The 13,285-nt window shown below is 41.8% G+C and overlaps 3 protein-coding genes across 3 annotated transcripts; all 3 read left to right on the top strand.

The window, feature by feature from the left end:
• Positions 1–19: 19 nt before the first annotated feature.
• Positions 20–1,537, top strand: LOC112294555 (uncharacterized). The gene is made up of 3 exons (XM_024545130.3): positions 20–184; positions 525–632; positions 1,009–1,537. Exons 1-3 carry the CDS (start codon positions 107–109, stop codon positions 1,210–1,212), a joined length of 390 nt encoding a protein of 129 aa, XP_024400898.1. The 5' UTR covers positions 20–106; the 3' UTR covers positions 1,213–1,537.
• A 3,122-nt stretch (positions 1,538–4,659) lies between these two features.
• On the top strand, positions 4,660–7,316 carry LOC112294553 (bifunctional nuclease 2). Its single transcript, XM_024545127.3, has 3 exons — positions 4,660–5,158; positions 5,519–6,347; positions 6,495–7,316. The coding sequence occupies exons 2-3, from the start codon at positions 5,622–5,624 to the stop codon at positions 6,783–6,785; spliced, it is 1,017 nt and encodes a 338-aa protein (XP_024400895.1). The 5' UTR covers positions 4,660–5,158; positions 5,519–5,621; the 3' UTR covers positions 6,786–7,316.
• Positions 7,317–8,634: 1,318 nt separating this feature from the next.
• LOC112294552 (glutathione S-transferase TCHQD) lies at positions 8,635–11,733 on the top strand. The gene is made up of 4 exons (XM_024545126.3): positions 8,635–8,983; positions 9,838–9,942; positions 10,169–10,266; positions 10,463–11,733. Exons 1-4 carry the CDS (start codon positions 8,746–8,748, stop codon positions 11,183–11,185), a joined length of 1,164 nt encoding a protein of 387 aa, XP_024400894.1. The 5' UTR covers positions 8,635–8,745; the 3' UTR covers positions 11,186–11,733.
• Positions 11,734–13,285: the final 1,552 nt, after the last annotated feature.

Below are 13,285 nucleotides of genomic sequence, written 5' to 3'. Positions count from 1 at the left end.
AACTAGATCAGGAAACCTAATATTTGTTAGGCTACCAGTTCCGCTTTACAAGGCAAATAAACTGTGACGTTTTGATTGCGGAGATAGGGTTTTGATTGCAGAAGAGATGGGAGGAGTGAAGAAACCCCAAGCCCAGCTTGCGGATGACCAGCTTTTCCAATTTCTGTATGGCCTCGTTGACCAGGTGAAGTAACCTGCGCTTAGTCTCTCTTGTTTGTGTCTTCGAATTTGTGTCAGTACCCATCTCTGTTTACCAGTCAAGGTTGTTATTACCTGTACATGTCTGGAATGGAGGCATCTGGTAGCACCTGTCCATTATCGGATACGCTTCGTTAGAGGATGCCAGTTTTCTGGAGAAAAATTGTGCGGCACTGCCTTGGAGTTGGTCGCAATGTCTCTGGCGTGGAGATTTTCCTCCTCGGCTATGATTTCCAGTAATTCACAGTCTTTGAACTCCTATAGGGTTGAATTTTGCTACCCGTTGCGTTGAAGTAACGATATGCATGCGGAACTGATAAGAATAGGTGGAAGCCGATAGTGGAACTGAAGAAACTGACTTGAAAGCGAAGATCGCCGCCCTTCAAGCTGAAACTCGGAAAACTCCTGGCGCCTCTACAAGTCGAATGAGCGAGGTAAATTGTGGCTGCTCTGCATACCGAGCCTAGAGTTAATATATCCATTCTTTGGTCGGTCTTTTTATCTTTTCAGAACGTGTTTTTGTTCGTCTTTGTGTGTGCCAAGTTCTTAAGGCAGGATTCTCTGCTTGAGGTTTGTCACCTGTCGTATCCATCTCAGAGCTACAATGTCCTTGGAGATTTGTCTTCGCGAGGTTGTCTTGTGTCTCGGTGGATTACGTTGGGATCACTGGTGCAAGGCCACGATACATGTGTGTCTCAGACTTCTGCGTCTATTGAGCGAATATTTACTTCGTAGATTTATCATTGTTCCTCAAGTCTTCAATTATGTAGAAGTTTGGACTCTAAACTATGGCAGCAAACTTCGCTTCAGGTAGACGTGGCTAGAGAGCTTGACAATATGTCTGCGAAGCTTGACTCTCTTGGGGCACTGGTTGAAGAAGCCACCGCTGATTCCGAAGTCCAAGGATTGCTCGCAAACAGCGCCAATCTGTGGGTACCCGTTATTACGGCATCGGCTGAGGAACGCACTGCCAAGACATCTGCAGAAGGCAACTCAGATACCACGCAAACTTGAAGATGTCCAAGATCTTTTACAGCGCTGCTCATCCTGTCGCGACTTCAGAAAACACACATCTGAGGCATTACTTGTTACCCTAATCTGCTATCATAGTACATTTAATTTTTTCCATCGAGTTTGTAGTCCGCTAAGTCAGTACGAGCATCACAAATGACTACAAACTCGATGGAAAAAATTAAGTCACTAAGAGCATCACAAATGGGGGTCGCATTAATCGTCTGCACTTAAATTCTTTAATTTTCCTCTATTTATGTATCGTGGATGTCCTATAATGTTTCTGTTATACAACATTATCATAAATAATGAATTAACATTATTGTAATTAGTGTTAGATTTGTTTGGATGATTTATCTTCTCTATACTGCTTTTGTTATATTGCTTGAGTTTAAAACATTCTACTTTAATTTTTGTCAACCTGAAATTATGCTATGTGTTTATTATAAACACATAATTTTAGAGGTATGCTTACTTCATGTTTATACCGCTGATGGATTTCTTTCTAACATTCTTAAGTAGTAAAAAAGACTGAAATAATTAATGAACACAAGGGATTTTGCCCAACTAGTATGATCTATTGGTTTTGCAAAATATTCATTTAGTTGTAACGTCGACAAACCAGTATTTTAAATGGGTTTTAAAATAAATGGTGGTAGTGATTTTGTGCGTTTCAGTTCTTTTCTTGATACATATTTATTGATGTGTCTTACTTCCTTCTGGAATTTTCTAAACTTTATTTATTAAAATAACCATAATTATCGTTATTTAAGTATTTAATCTTAAATGATTTAAAAATTAAATTTACTGAAGTTAACGTCTAAAACATGTTTTCATTGACTTACTCTGTTTGTTTCTGATTTAAGATATCGAGACTAATGCCTTGTGTAATGAGATTGTAATCGCACTAAATTTAGAATCATGACAAATCATAGGCAAGTCTACAACATATATATATATATATATATATTTCTATTCATTTATTCAAAAACAAATAAAAAAACAAGAAATAAACAATAATTGATGGAAAAGTATCAACATTCCGGAGTCTCCAGACATTAGTTAGACGGACAAACAGATGAACACACACACAAACAGGCGACAAAAATATCAACAAACAGCCATACACAACTGAAATCCACCTACAAACGAAGAAACGTATTAACAGTGGGCATCACCCAGAAGTCCAACTGATGCCGACTGCGTCGCGAGGCCGGGACGCGAACTGCAACGTCACGTAAGACGCGTCAGATTGTGTCAGTTACCGGCCGTTCGCGGCCGGCTGCGTCGGTGCTGTCGACGAAGGCGGCGGCGCAGGGACGAGACGAAGAAGTAGAAGTAGATGAAGATGGAGATGAAGGTGGCGATGGAGGTGGCGATGGAGGATGCGCCATAGAGAAGGACGAGAGCGAGAATGAGAATTAGAATGGTGGGTGGGTGCGCAATGGATGGGTTGGTGCTTTTTCATCGGGTGCGCAAGTGGCGACGCCGCAAAACCACTTGGGGGGGGGGGGGAGCGTGCTTGCACAGCCTGCCTCCCTGTGTTGCAGCCCCATGTGCTCACTCCCCTCTCTCCCTGCGGCTGCGTGTGCCTTCTGTGGTGTCCACCCTCGTTGCCTCCCGCTCTGCACGTCTCGCTGCTCTGGTGGAGTTCCTTTAAAGGAATTCAAAACAAAACTTATATGAAAGTATAAATGAATAAGCAAGAACGATTTCTACAATTGGGTGATTAGGTCTTAATTTGGTTCACACTATTTGTACCCTGTATGTTTGTCTTGCTTGGGTTCTTAATATTCTACTTGCTGAAGTTTTGTTTTGTTTTGTTTTGTTTTGTTTTTTTTTTTTTTTGTACTGCTGGATTTGATCTTTGAAAAGTTGAGTTCCTCCACTTGGGTCGGTGGGTTGGACATTCCGCTTGGTTGATTTTTTTGTTAAGGATGTGGAATTTCCGAATGATGCCGTATGAGAATTTGATTGTTTCTGTTTGCAACTGTGGTCTAAACGCGTGTTTCAAGAATCGATCTCAGTTCGTTTAGAGAGTCAAACTGCAAGGAGTGCGAGAACGTAATTAAAGGTTGTGGAGTAAGCGATAGAGATGATTTCAGATAGAGTGAGTGGATATATTCGAGCAAGTATAGTCTGAGTCATCCTAATCAGAAAAAGGGTAGCCAGCTCTGATCTTTCTCCTTCGAAGCGACCAGTCCAAGCGAGCTGGGAGCGACCAGGCCGGCATATTGAATGCACACCACTGCTTGGTTCTCACTGATGGGATTAGATTGGCAGTTGCGCCGGAGCCATTGATGCTGCTCGCGATGGAATGCCTCACAGATCCGGCAAAAAAGCCTTGCAACTCTCTTTCGAAAGACCCATCGCTCATTGGCTCCCGTGGTGGATAAATTTAGGGGGCTCCACGATAGGAAAAAGCTAGAAAGAATCCTAGGATCACGCGGTAGAAATCAAACGCAACATCACTTCGAAGCTTCAGCTCAGTTTACTCAAACTTTTCCTCCAGAATCTCACAGAATGTTGCGAAAATTCTTGTGTATTGTGTAACATGAGTATTTCATCACGTCGTAATTCAAGGAGGCATAAGAAGAAAACCCTTGTGATTGATGGATAAAAGTGTGAATTAGGCCTTCGATTTGTGACTCAAAGGCGGTACTGGTGGCTGATAACGAGGGATGGCCGACGGATGTTCCGAGCTCCGAAATTGAAAATTATTTTGATGAACTGAAATAGGTTGTTGTTGTTGTTGTTGTTTGTTTGTTTTTTTTTTTTTTTTCAATCATTTGTTTTCTTTTTAAAGTGGTCTGGCTGATGATTCCTGCAGGTTGTCCAGCTCCACTCCATTTTAATGATGTTTGCTGCAAATCATGTAAATTGTGTCCTGTGTTGAAATCCAGCCTGCGTGATGTTAGATATTGGATTCGCTTTGATCGTCTGGAATTCGCATTTTGACCTGGGCCTTCACCATGAGCAAAGCCGATGTGTATTTTATTCCATATATTTGTCTATTATTATATTGCTGTTGTTATTTTTTCCATCTCAAATTCCGTTAATCTTGTCTATGGAAGAGCAGATTCAGCAGCGATTAGTGTGTGTGCGCGTGTTTTTTTTTTTTTTTTTTTTTTTTTTCCTACACTCATAGTCAACCAACGATCGACTCACAAGTCCAGTGGGGAAACCTGTCAAGTCATCGTTTATAATGATCAACTCTTAGACCTGAAAATAGGTATTTCCACGAAGAATTGAACTTCTCCAGCGATTGATTGGTGTTCGTGGAGTGGCATGAGGATCCTTCCAAGTCGTATCGATTTCCACCAGTTTTCTGTTTACAGATATTAAATAACTGCGGACATGTTGTAACTTTAGTGGCAAAGAAAGGTTTGGTTTGACAAGGAGATCAGAGGAAAAGACAACGTGGATGCCCAACTGTGTGGGAGTAATGTTTATTGGTCTTGTACGCCATCGTTGGGTTGCACCCCATCGACTTTTTGTCCCTCGCAGTTGCAAGTGGATCTGCGTAAGATGCCTTTTTCATCTCCCTCACTCCCCGATCAGAACACGCGCAACACTGCACGCATTCCTCATAATGCTCCACTGTTTGCCGATTCATTTCCACTGCACCCCCTCCTCCCTCAATTCATTCAATTTGCCCAATTTGCTCAGCTCTCTCTCTCTCTCTCTCTCTGGCCATTGTCATTTGAGTTGTGAGTCCACTGCCTGGTAGTATTGCAGGGGGGTTGCTGCATCGTTCGGGCTCGATCGTCGCTATTTACCATTCCCGGAGCGAATTCCATCTGCAGAAGCACGTTGCTTGAAGAATACGTAGGCTGGCGTTTGTTCCAGCTCTAAATTGCCCAAGCAGGGAATATTGTGGGTCTGAAGAGCTAGACTGTGCCACCATTCTGAGTTCACCGTGAACTTCAATTCGTCACATTTGTTCAAGGTATGGGACATTGAACTTCATCTTCTAACTACCAGATTCTCTGATGTGCATTTCTTTTTTTTCTTTTTTCTCTTGGAGGCCTTGTTCTGTTGTTTGCTCGTGACTCGTGGAGATCACTGTTACAGCTTGGATATTCCTGCGTTGCGTTCACTTGTAATGGTGAGTGTGTTCTATCAGTTCGGCATGGAACTGTGTGTGCATGAAAGAATTGTGGGTTGTGTCAGATTTTCTGGAAATCAATTTTGGTTGTTTTGCAAGCGTTGCTTCAAACTCCGATTGTCAATGTCTTCGGTCTTTGTTCTCATGGTGCGATTTTAAATATTAGTCTTACATATCGGTTTCTACTGGATTTTATTGCAGGTATGTTGCAGCAGTGGCTGTAGGAGTATTTTGTGTATTGTCACATCTATTCGTGAGAAGCGGTCGTAAACTCTGGTGGGAGCTAGGTTGGTATATAGTGCAGATGGCAGCTCCCGCCGCAGCCATGGGCCTTTTCCACAACCATTGTCCAGCGGGACTCCATCAAAGCAGGCTTGCACCATTCCCTTTCGGATCAACCTCACGGAGCTCTCCGTTGTGGACCTCGCCCCTCGCTGGTGCCGTCCACTCCGCCCCATTCCCTGCCGCCATGAAAGTGCGGAATTCGAGATCTCTCACGAAGCGAAACTCCAGCATGTCGTTTAACAACGACAGTGTCGCAGAGAACTTCAGCGAGAACGACGAGGACTACGCAGACTCCACAATTTTGGAAGCCCTGGAGGTCAGGAGCGGTCCTGATGGTTGCGTCATTAAGTTACGCGACGGCAATGTGCTCAAGTGCGTGCACAACACGAAAGAAGGGGGAACTCTACCTATTTACGCTCCGCAACCAGCTATTGTTCTGCAACTCAATGACGGCTCCAACCTCTTACTACCCATTATTGTGCTCGAGTTCCCGAGCGCAATGCTCTTGGATGCTCTACAAAATGTACAAATCTCACGCCCGACGGTGTACCAAGTAATGAGGAACATCTTGGAGGTTTCGGGATACAAGGCGAAGCTTGTCCGAGTGACGAAACGAGTCAACGAGACTTACTTCGCCAGGGTTCATCTCGTGAAAGAGGGAGACGACAGCGCTCCACCCGTCAGCCTTGATATTCGTCCTTCAGATGCAATCAACCTCGCTGCCAGATGCAAAATCCCCATCCAGGTATGCTCCTAATGAAACTCTACCCGATCTCTGAAGTTGAGATGGTTTCCAATGGAAGTGAATATCTGGATTATTTTCTTTGAAGTTGAGATGGTTTCCAACGCGGTGCCTCCAATTCTCTTACAGACTGAATTCACTCTCTTGCAGGTGAGCAAGGACCTGGCCGTGGGCGATGGAGTCCGCATCGTGAACGACCCAGAGAAGCCGCAGTCCAGCATCGTCACCAAGGACGGGCAAGTCATCACGGACTTGGACACACCCCTTCCTAGAGACTGCAAAGACGCCAAGGAGTTTATCATCATCCGGGACATGTACATTGCAGCGGTGGAGGAGAGGTTCATCGACGCAGCGAAGCTTCGTGATGAGCTTGAGCAGTTCCGACAAGCGGAGAGGATGGAGATCATAGAGAGCTCGGAACAAAAGCATGCAGCTGAATGAAAACTCTCCCTTAGTTCAAGCAGTTTTAGCCCACTAGAAAATATCGCATAGCAATTGTTCAAGCCTGCATTCTGGCTTGTATTAGTCTTCTATCTACACCTCATATATCACGGTCTGGAGTTCAGCGTCGGTGTGGCACTCAGACACTGCTCATGTACATATCAGAGGAGCTGTCCGCACCGACCAGGGCGAAGCTTGTTGAAGATGAAGCAAAGCCAACGAACCCATCTTCGCCATAGCCATGTAGCCAGCCCGCAGCAGCTCGAATGTGCACCTAGTGTGCCGTTTTCGGATCTGTTGTGAGCCGAACTTCCACATAGAAACTTAAGTCATGTATAATATACACTGCTATAGATTCGATTAGCTCTGTTCAGATTACTGGAACAGTATAGTTTAGGATCTAGTCCTGGCCCTTACATCGCACGATCGTAGACTGCAGGAGCTGACGATCGATCCATCCATCGATCACTGGGATTGTACCAATCTGCCGACAATTTCACGCCGAACTCTGTGAGAGTGCGGACTTGTGTGTGGACAAGACTCAAACTTGTGATGCAAAAGGTGACGTGTTGTGGTGTTCATTGTGCTTATTTATGGTAGGCAACAGAGACTACAGAATGGCATGACCAACAAAAAGAAGCATTAAAATATTGTCATTGATGTAGTCCTATTTGTGGAATTTGTTACATTTTAATATGTTCTTACATATGCAGTACTGAGAAAGGATTGTGTTTTATGACATACTATTCTTTTTGTCAGAATGCTGAAAGCTAATTCTGATTGCTGGAGGGTTTGGCATAGGGAAATACGACCATTAAGAGTATACTACCTATGATGTGAAAATTATGTCCCCAAATATTACAGGGTTTGTTCAAGTATGTTTGATTTTTGAAAATTGTCCAATGTGCGGAAACTAAAGTAAAATCTAAAACTCTCAAAGATCAAAACTCTACTAGCAAGATCACGTTTATAATAATCTGACGAAAGTATCCTAAGACTCTCTCAAGAAGATAGAAAGTAAAGAAGAAAAGGAAAAAGAAAAACTATACATATATTCTAATGCATTTAATGTGGTCTTGATGCCTTTGGAAACTGCTTCGGTGACTAATGCATTAATTTGGATATGACTACCTTTTTGAACAATAACTCTTTTTTGTTTTGAAACTTTCTGAACCCGCGTCCTGGATACAATGCTATTAATAACTTATGGGTTGTAAATTTACATTGTAAACTGATTTATTGAGTTACAAGTCACTTAGCAGGATTCAACCTTCACCGAAACCAAACACACTGAATTCCGGAGACACACATACACACAAAACACATTGTTTTAGGGTTGGTCACGAGCAACTCGTTACGTGGAATTCGACGGCTCCAGGCTCCCGGAATGGCTGCGTTGGATCCCCTTTGATTGCAAAGCGGAAACAGCTTTGGAATCCTTGAAATCATGGCCCGAGGATAGGATCGTCCTGACACAGAAATTGGTCCACGAATGCACAATCACGGTAAAAAAAACCGGAAACCACCACGCAATTCCCATTTGCAGCTTTGGCGATACCGTAATCGACATATGATGCTGTCAGAACGAAGGAGTTTTCGATGGCTCATCATTCACAGATTCTCAGAGAATGGGAGCAATCTTCACGCTTGACTGGGGCACAGAGATTTCTACAGGATTGGTCGGAAAGCAGCTGCAGGGAGGTGGGATGGGATATTGGAAAAGAATGTAAGGACGGATGCGGCTCACTGGAATAATAAGGCGCGTGTGGGCGAGAACCGCGTGGTATACGAGAAGCTTGAGATGCTTAAATATTCCACAACGGCACCCAGCTCAGCTACATGGATACACACGAAGGAGCATTCCTGCTTCGAATTTGTACATAGTTTGTGTCAACTATAGTCTAGTGCGTCGGACACGGGCAACGCGAATCATAAAACCCATTAGTAGTGCTTGATTGAAATGGACCCGACGGTGGTGGCTGGAAGACCGTGTGTTGGTTTAGGCACTGGTTTGTTGCCTGTTGCGAAATCTGCTGAACCACGAAAATCAGGGTCAGGGAGGGCGATTTCTGCAGGATTGGGAGTTGGTTCCACCAGAGATTGGTTGTTTTCTTCTCGCCAATCTTTCTCAAGTTCCCGGTTGGCGGAGAATTTGACGAGAAATGAGTTGGGTGGTCGGTTTGCGAAGCAGGGACTAGGTGAGCATTATGAGCTCTGTTTGTGATGAAAGTGGGACGGGTTTTAGGAGCGCTGCATAGGCTCCGGTTCGTGATTCGTGATAGTTTGAGCCCCGCTGGCTCTCTTGCTTCCGGGTTTCGCTATTGATTTCTCTTTCTGGTCTGTGAGCTAAGCGTACATGGCTCGTATCAGTTTTCGTCGCAGTTGACATAGCTTGCAGAGTATGTTTGTCTCGTCTTCATACCTCGTTGGCATTGCGTAAGACCGTTCCGCGGGGATATGTAAGGATCTTGGGACACTCGTTCCAATGCTACCGACGCTGTTGCTACGAGGTCTATTCCTGCGCGACCATGAAAAGATCATTTGGGCTATGACTTTGAAGAGAATAAGCTTCAGTAGAAAGTGTATGTAGTGCCTACATTAAAAAGCCCAATTATAACCTCAATGCCCCTGCATAGATCTTCTACCTGCTCGAATTGTCATTCAAAGATTAAACTCATCAACCAAACTAGCTAGTTCCAGCGTTGTTTATAGAATGTTCCGTTTGCTTGTCATTCTTTGATCGTGCCTAGATTCGGCAACGTCCCGTGCTCATTAGTTCTTCTGAGTTTGTAGGGATGTGAGCATTGCGACATGGTCGGAGGTTCGAACTTGTAGTAGTAAAGCTGATGATTTGAATTCGAGCTGGAGAACTGGTGGCTGTCGCCTTCTTGAGTAGGTTTATGACCCAACGGCCGATATATTTTTTTTTTTTCTTCTGCCGGAGTGATGGCGTTCTCGCCCTGGGGTGAGTGCTGATATTCCTTCCTAGCTATCTTCCGGCGTTCATCACTTTGGAGCACAAGCACGCTTACCCTCTTGTATGCGCTTGCAGGCACTTACAGTGTGCAAGGGGGTGCATTTTGGAGCACTTGCGCAGTATCCTCGTTGCTTGTATGCGCAGCAGCAAAGACAGAGACGGCTCAGGCTAGTGGAACTGGTATGTGTTCTCGTCGATGCCTCGTATTAAAATTTGGGAATTTTCAAAATCTGATAGAAACTAGTTATCACACGCTCTTATGGTAATTGTAATTGGAGGAGGTGTTGAGCAAAAGGGAGTAGTGGAAGTCGCGAATGCTTGTAGCAGACAACAGAAATATCATATGGTCGTGGAACATTCGCCGACACTTGACATCTTTTATTTTTTATTTTTTATTGCAATTCAGATTCTGATCTAACACAAGGTAGTGTAATTCTCTACAACTACTCGCTTGCGTTCAACCCTGCAAAAGCGAAGCTTGCTCTGGAGGAGAAAGGCATCAAGGTGACTCAGTTTGTTCGCTTCTCCCACCTGCATCTCTTGCGTTGACCCATCTTAATGCAACGGTTTGATCTGTCATCTTTGATACCCCATGAAAAAATTCTACTCTGATGACTTCAATTGGAGCATACTTCACCTGGGGAATTTTCCAGCTTCTGTGTATGTGCTCTGAACTAAAACTCGGTTTGTCCGATCGTAGTACACTGAGGAGAAAATCGATCTCTTCAACGGTCAGTCTCTGGAGCCTTGGTATTTGAAGCTGAATCCGGCAGGGTCATCTCCGACTCTAGTTGTTGGGAGCGAGAAAATTGTAGAATCTGCAGACATCATCAGGTGGGCAGACAAGCAGGGGATTCCTCTCGGCGGAGATTCTGTAGACCGAGCCTTTGTAAACGAGTGGCTTCAGAAAGTGGACGCTTGGGATGGTAATCTGTTCGCAGAAGGGAACTCTTCATCTGGCGCTGCGGTGAAGTTAAGCACAGAATACAAAATCAAAGTCGCTGAGGCAAACGCAACACGCTACCCGGACTTGGCTGAGCTGTACAAGAAGAAGCTTGTAAGCTTGAAGAAATCTATAGAACGACCAAGCAACTCCGACGCCCGCGAGAAGAATTTGAAGCAGCTTTCGGACCTGTTGGATGAGGCAGAGGCAAGATTGTCATCCACCAAGTTTTTGGCCGGGGATGCCTATTCCGCCGCTGATATCATCTTCACTCCCGTGCTTTTCCGAGTGTACCAGGTGAAGAAAGACGCGGAGCTTCTCGATTCTCGGCCAAACATCAAGCTCTACTACGAAGAGTTGAAGAAACGACCTAGCTTTAAGCCAGTGTTCGCTGCTGCCGAGAGCGGCCTCTTGACTGCTCTCATCGTCTTACCTGCTTTTGCTAAGATTTTTTTTGTTAATGCTACTGGAAAATACTAGGGATTCCTAGCATTTACATCAGTTATCTACTGTTAATGGCGATTTTCCACCTTTCTTTCTCTCTCTCTCTCTCTCTTCTTCCTCTCCTCTCCTTTTTTTTTTTTTTTTTTTTTTTTCCAGTTAGGTTTTGAATTCTAGTTGCTGGCTTCGGTGGCATCATCTTCATAGCTGGCGTAGAGAACGATGTTCTTCTGTGTTTATATGAATGTTGATCCTTGAATTCACCCTTGCAAATCTATCATCATCCACTTTGAGAATAATTAGCAACATTCGGGGTCAGCTGTGTGTGCAGCGGAGATTTTGATTTCGGAGAAGTGTTGGACAAAGGAAAATCGAAACGCGTGTCCATGCACTAACCAATCGAACATGCCAGTGAGGTGGAAGGAAAGAGGGGACTGTATATTGATTGTGTGGGGAGAGAAGATTGGTCAGACTCCAATTGGAAAATTGAGATGCTTGCTACTTGGTGGCTCAACTTTAATATTTTGTACTGGAAATGGACACTTTTGCCACCTTTACAATACACGCTTTGCAACTCTTAATGTTAATTATTCTTCCTATTGTTGCACATTCTTCAAGAGTACTGTAAATATCTCAATTCCTTGTATCTAGATGAGGCAATTGGTTTACTAAATGCAATATATATATATATATATATATATATAATTAATAAATCTATTACAATAGAATTCATAATTAAATAAGAACTAATTTAACATGACCAATAGAACATAGAAGAATAGTAGACACTTTTTCACATCATAAATGAGTTTTATTAAAGAAAAAGTATATAATTTGTATCATGGTTATTTGTATCCTTGAATGAAAATTGCATAATTTTAATAAATTTTATATATTTGTATTTGCCTATTAAATCCCTACAAAATTCAAGATTAAAGAGGGTAGAGCCTAAAGACTTTGGCAAGTGTAACAAATAGCCATATGCTCTAGTATATTTATTAGATAAGTAGAACTAGATACAAGTAAGTAGAAGTAGGTTATATTCTTCATATATTGTTTGGAAGCTTCCTAAAAGCTTTGTAGACTTATACTTATTTATTAGTGATTGATAAGTTGACAACATGGCTAACAAGTTGGCTATATATTAAAAATTTAGCAACTTGAATTACAAGTTGGCCATGTGGTATACATATCAACAACTTGTCTTCTAAATTAAATACATGACTTATAAGTTGGATAAGTATTACATGGCCTATAAGACATCAAAATGTAGTTTTTTAATATATAGTATATGTAGAGATAAGAATGAAGTCTTTCTTATTCTTATTAATGTCTTTATTTTGTTTTTATCTTGATTCAAGACTTTTTGGTTTTTCTATCATAAATATTAATGTTGACATTAATAATTAAGTAATACTGTGTAGTAACACAACCATTAAGTAAAAGAAAAAAAGAAAGTGTTTTATTATAGAAGATCTTAGTTAAAAAGATATAGTAGAAAAACATAGATATAAGTTAGGCAGGTAGTAAAATCTTGTAGTATTGGAATTACTTTTTATAAAAATAATTCTATTTACTTTTTATAGTTGTAAATAAAGCAAAATAATGTAGATTAAAAAAATAAAGAATATAAGCATATATAAGTGAGAGTTAGGAGTTGATTTTAGTAAAAGTTATTTTAAGAAAATAAGAATTGATACTTGAAGAGGACTAGTTGCCAACCATGGTCAAAATTTGACCCTGAGGCACAAAATCAAATATCTTTGCTATTTCTAAGGTTCTTTTGTCAATCAAAGAATAAGACTAGAGAAGAGACTAGTGAAGAGATTGTTAAGAATTGGTTTCATATCATTTGAATTAATATTGAGATTTTGAGGAATTTTCAAAATTAGTAATGTATTCACTAGATTTAATTTTTGAGAAATAAAAAAAAGTTGACAAATTTTAAGATTTTATAAGTTTTGTTGCATATTTATAGGTATAAATTTTTATATTTATTTAATAATTTATCATAAATATTTATGAAAAATTTGAGGTCAATTTCATAGTTAGATTAAAGAATACAAGAGTTTTTGTGGATTATGGTCTTAGATAATTGAAATTTGGGATAAATGAGGAATTTTGAGATCTCGCAATATT

This window comes from Physcomitrium patens, chromosome 17 (assembly GCF_059467195.1).
Source record: "Physcomitrium patens ecotype Gransden chromosome 17, ASM5946719v1, whole genome shotgun sequence".
Classification (NCBI taxonomy): Eukaryota; Viridiplantae; Streptophyta; class Bryopsida; order Funariales; family Funariaceae; genus Physcomitrium; species Physcomitrium patens.
Note: the sequence above shows the minus strand (reverse complement) of the source record. Positions and strands in the feature narration are given on the sequence as shown.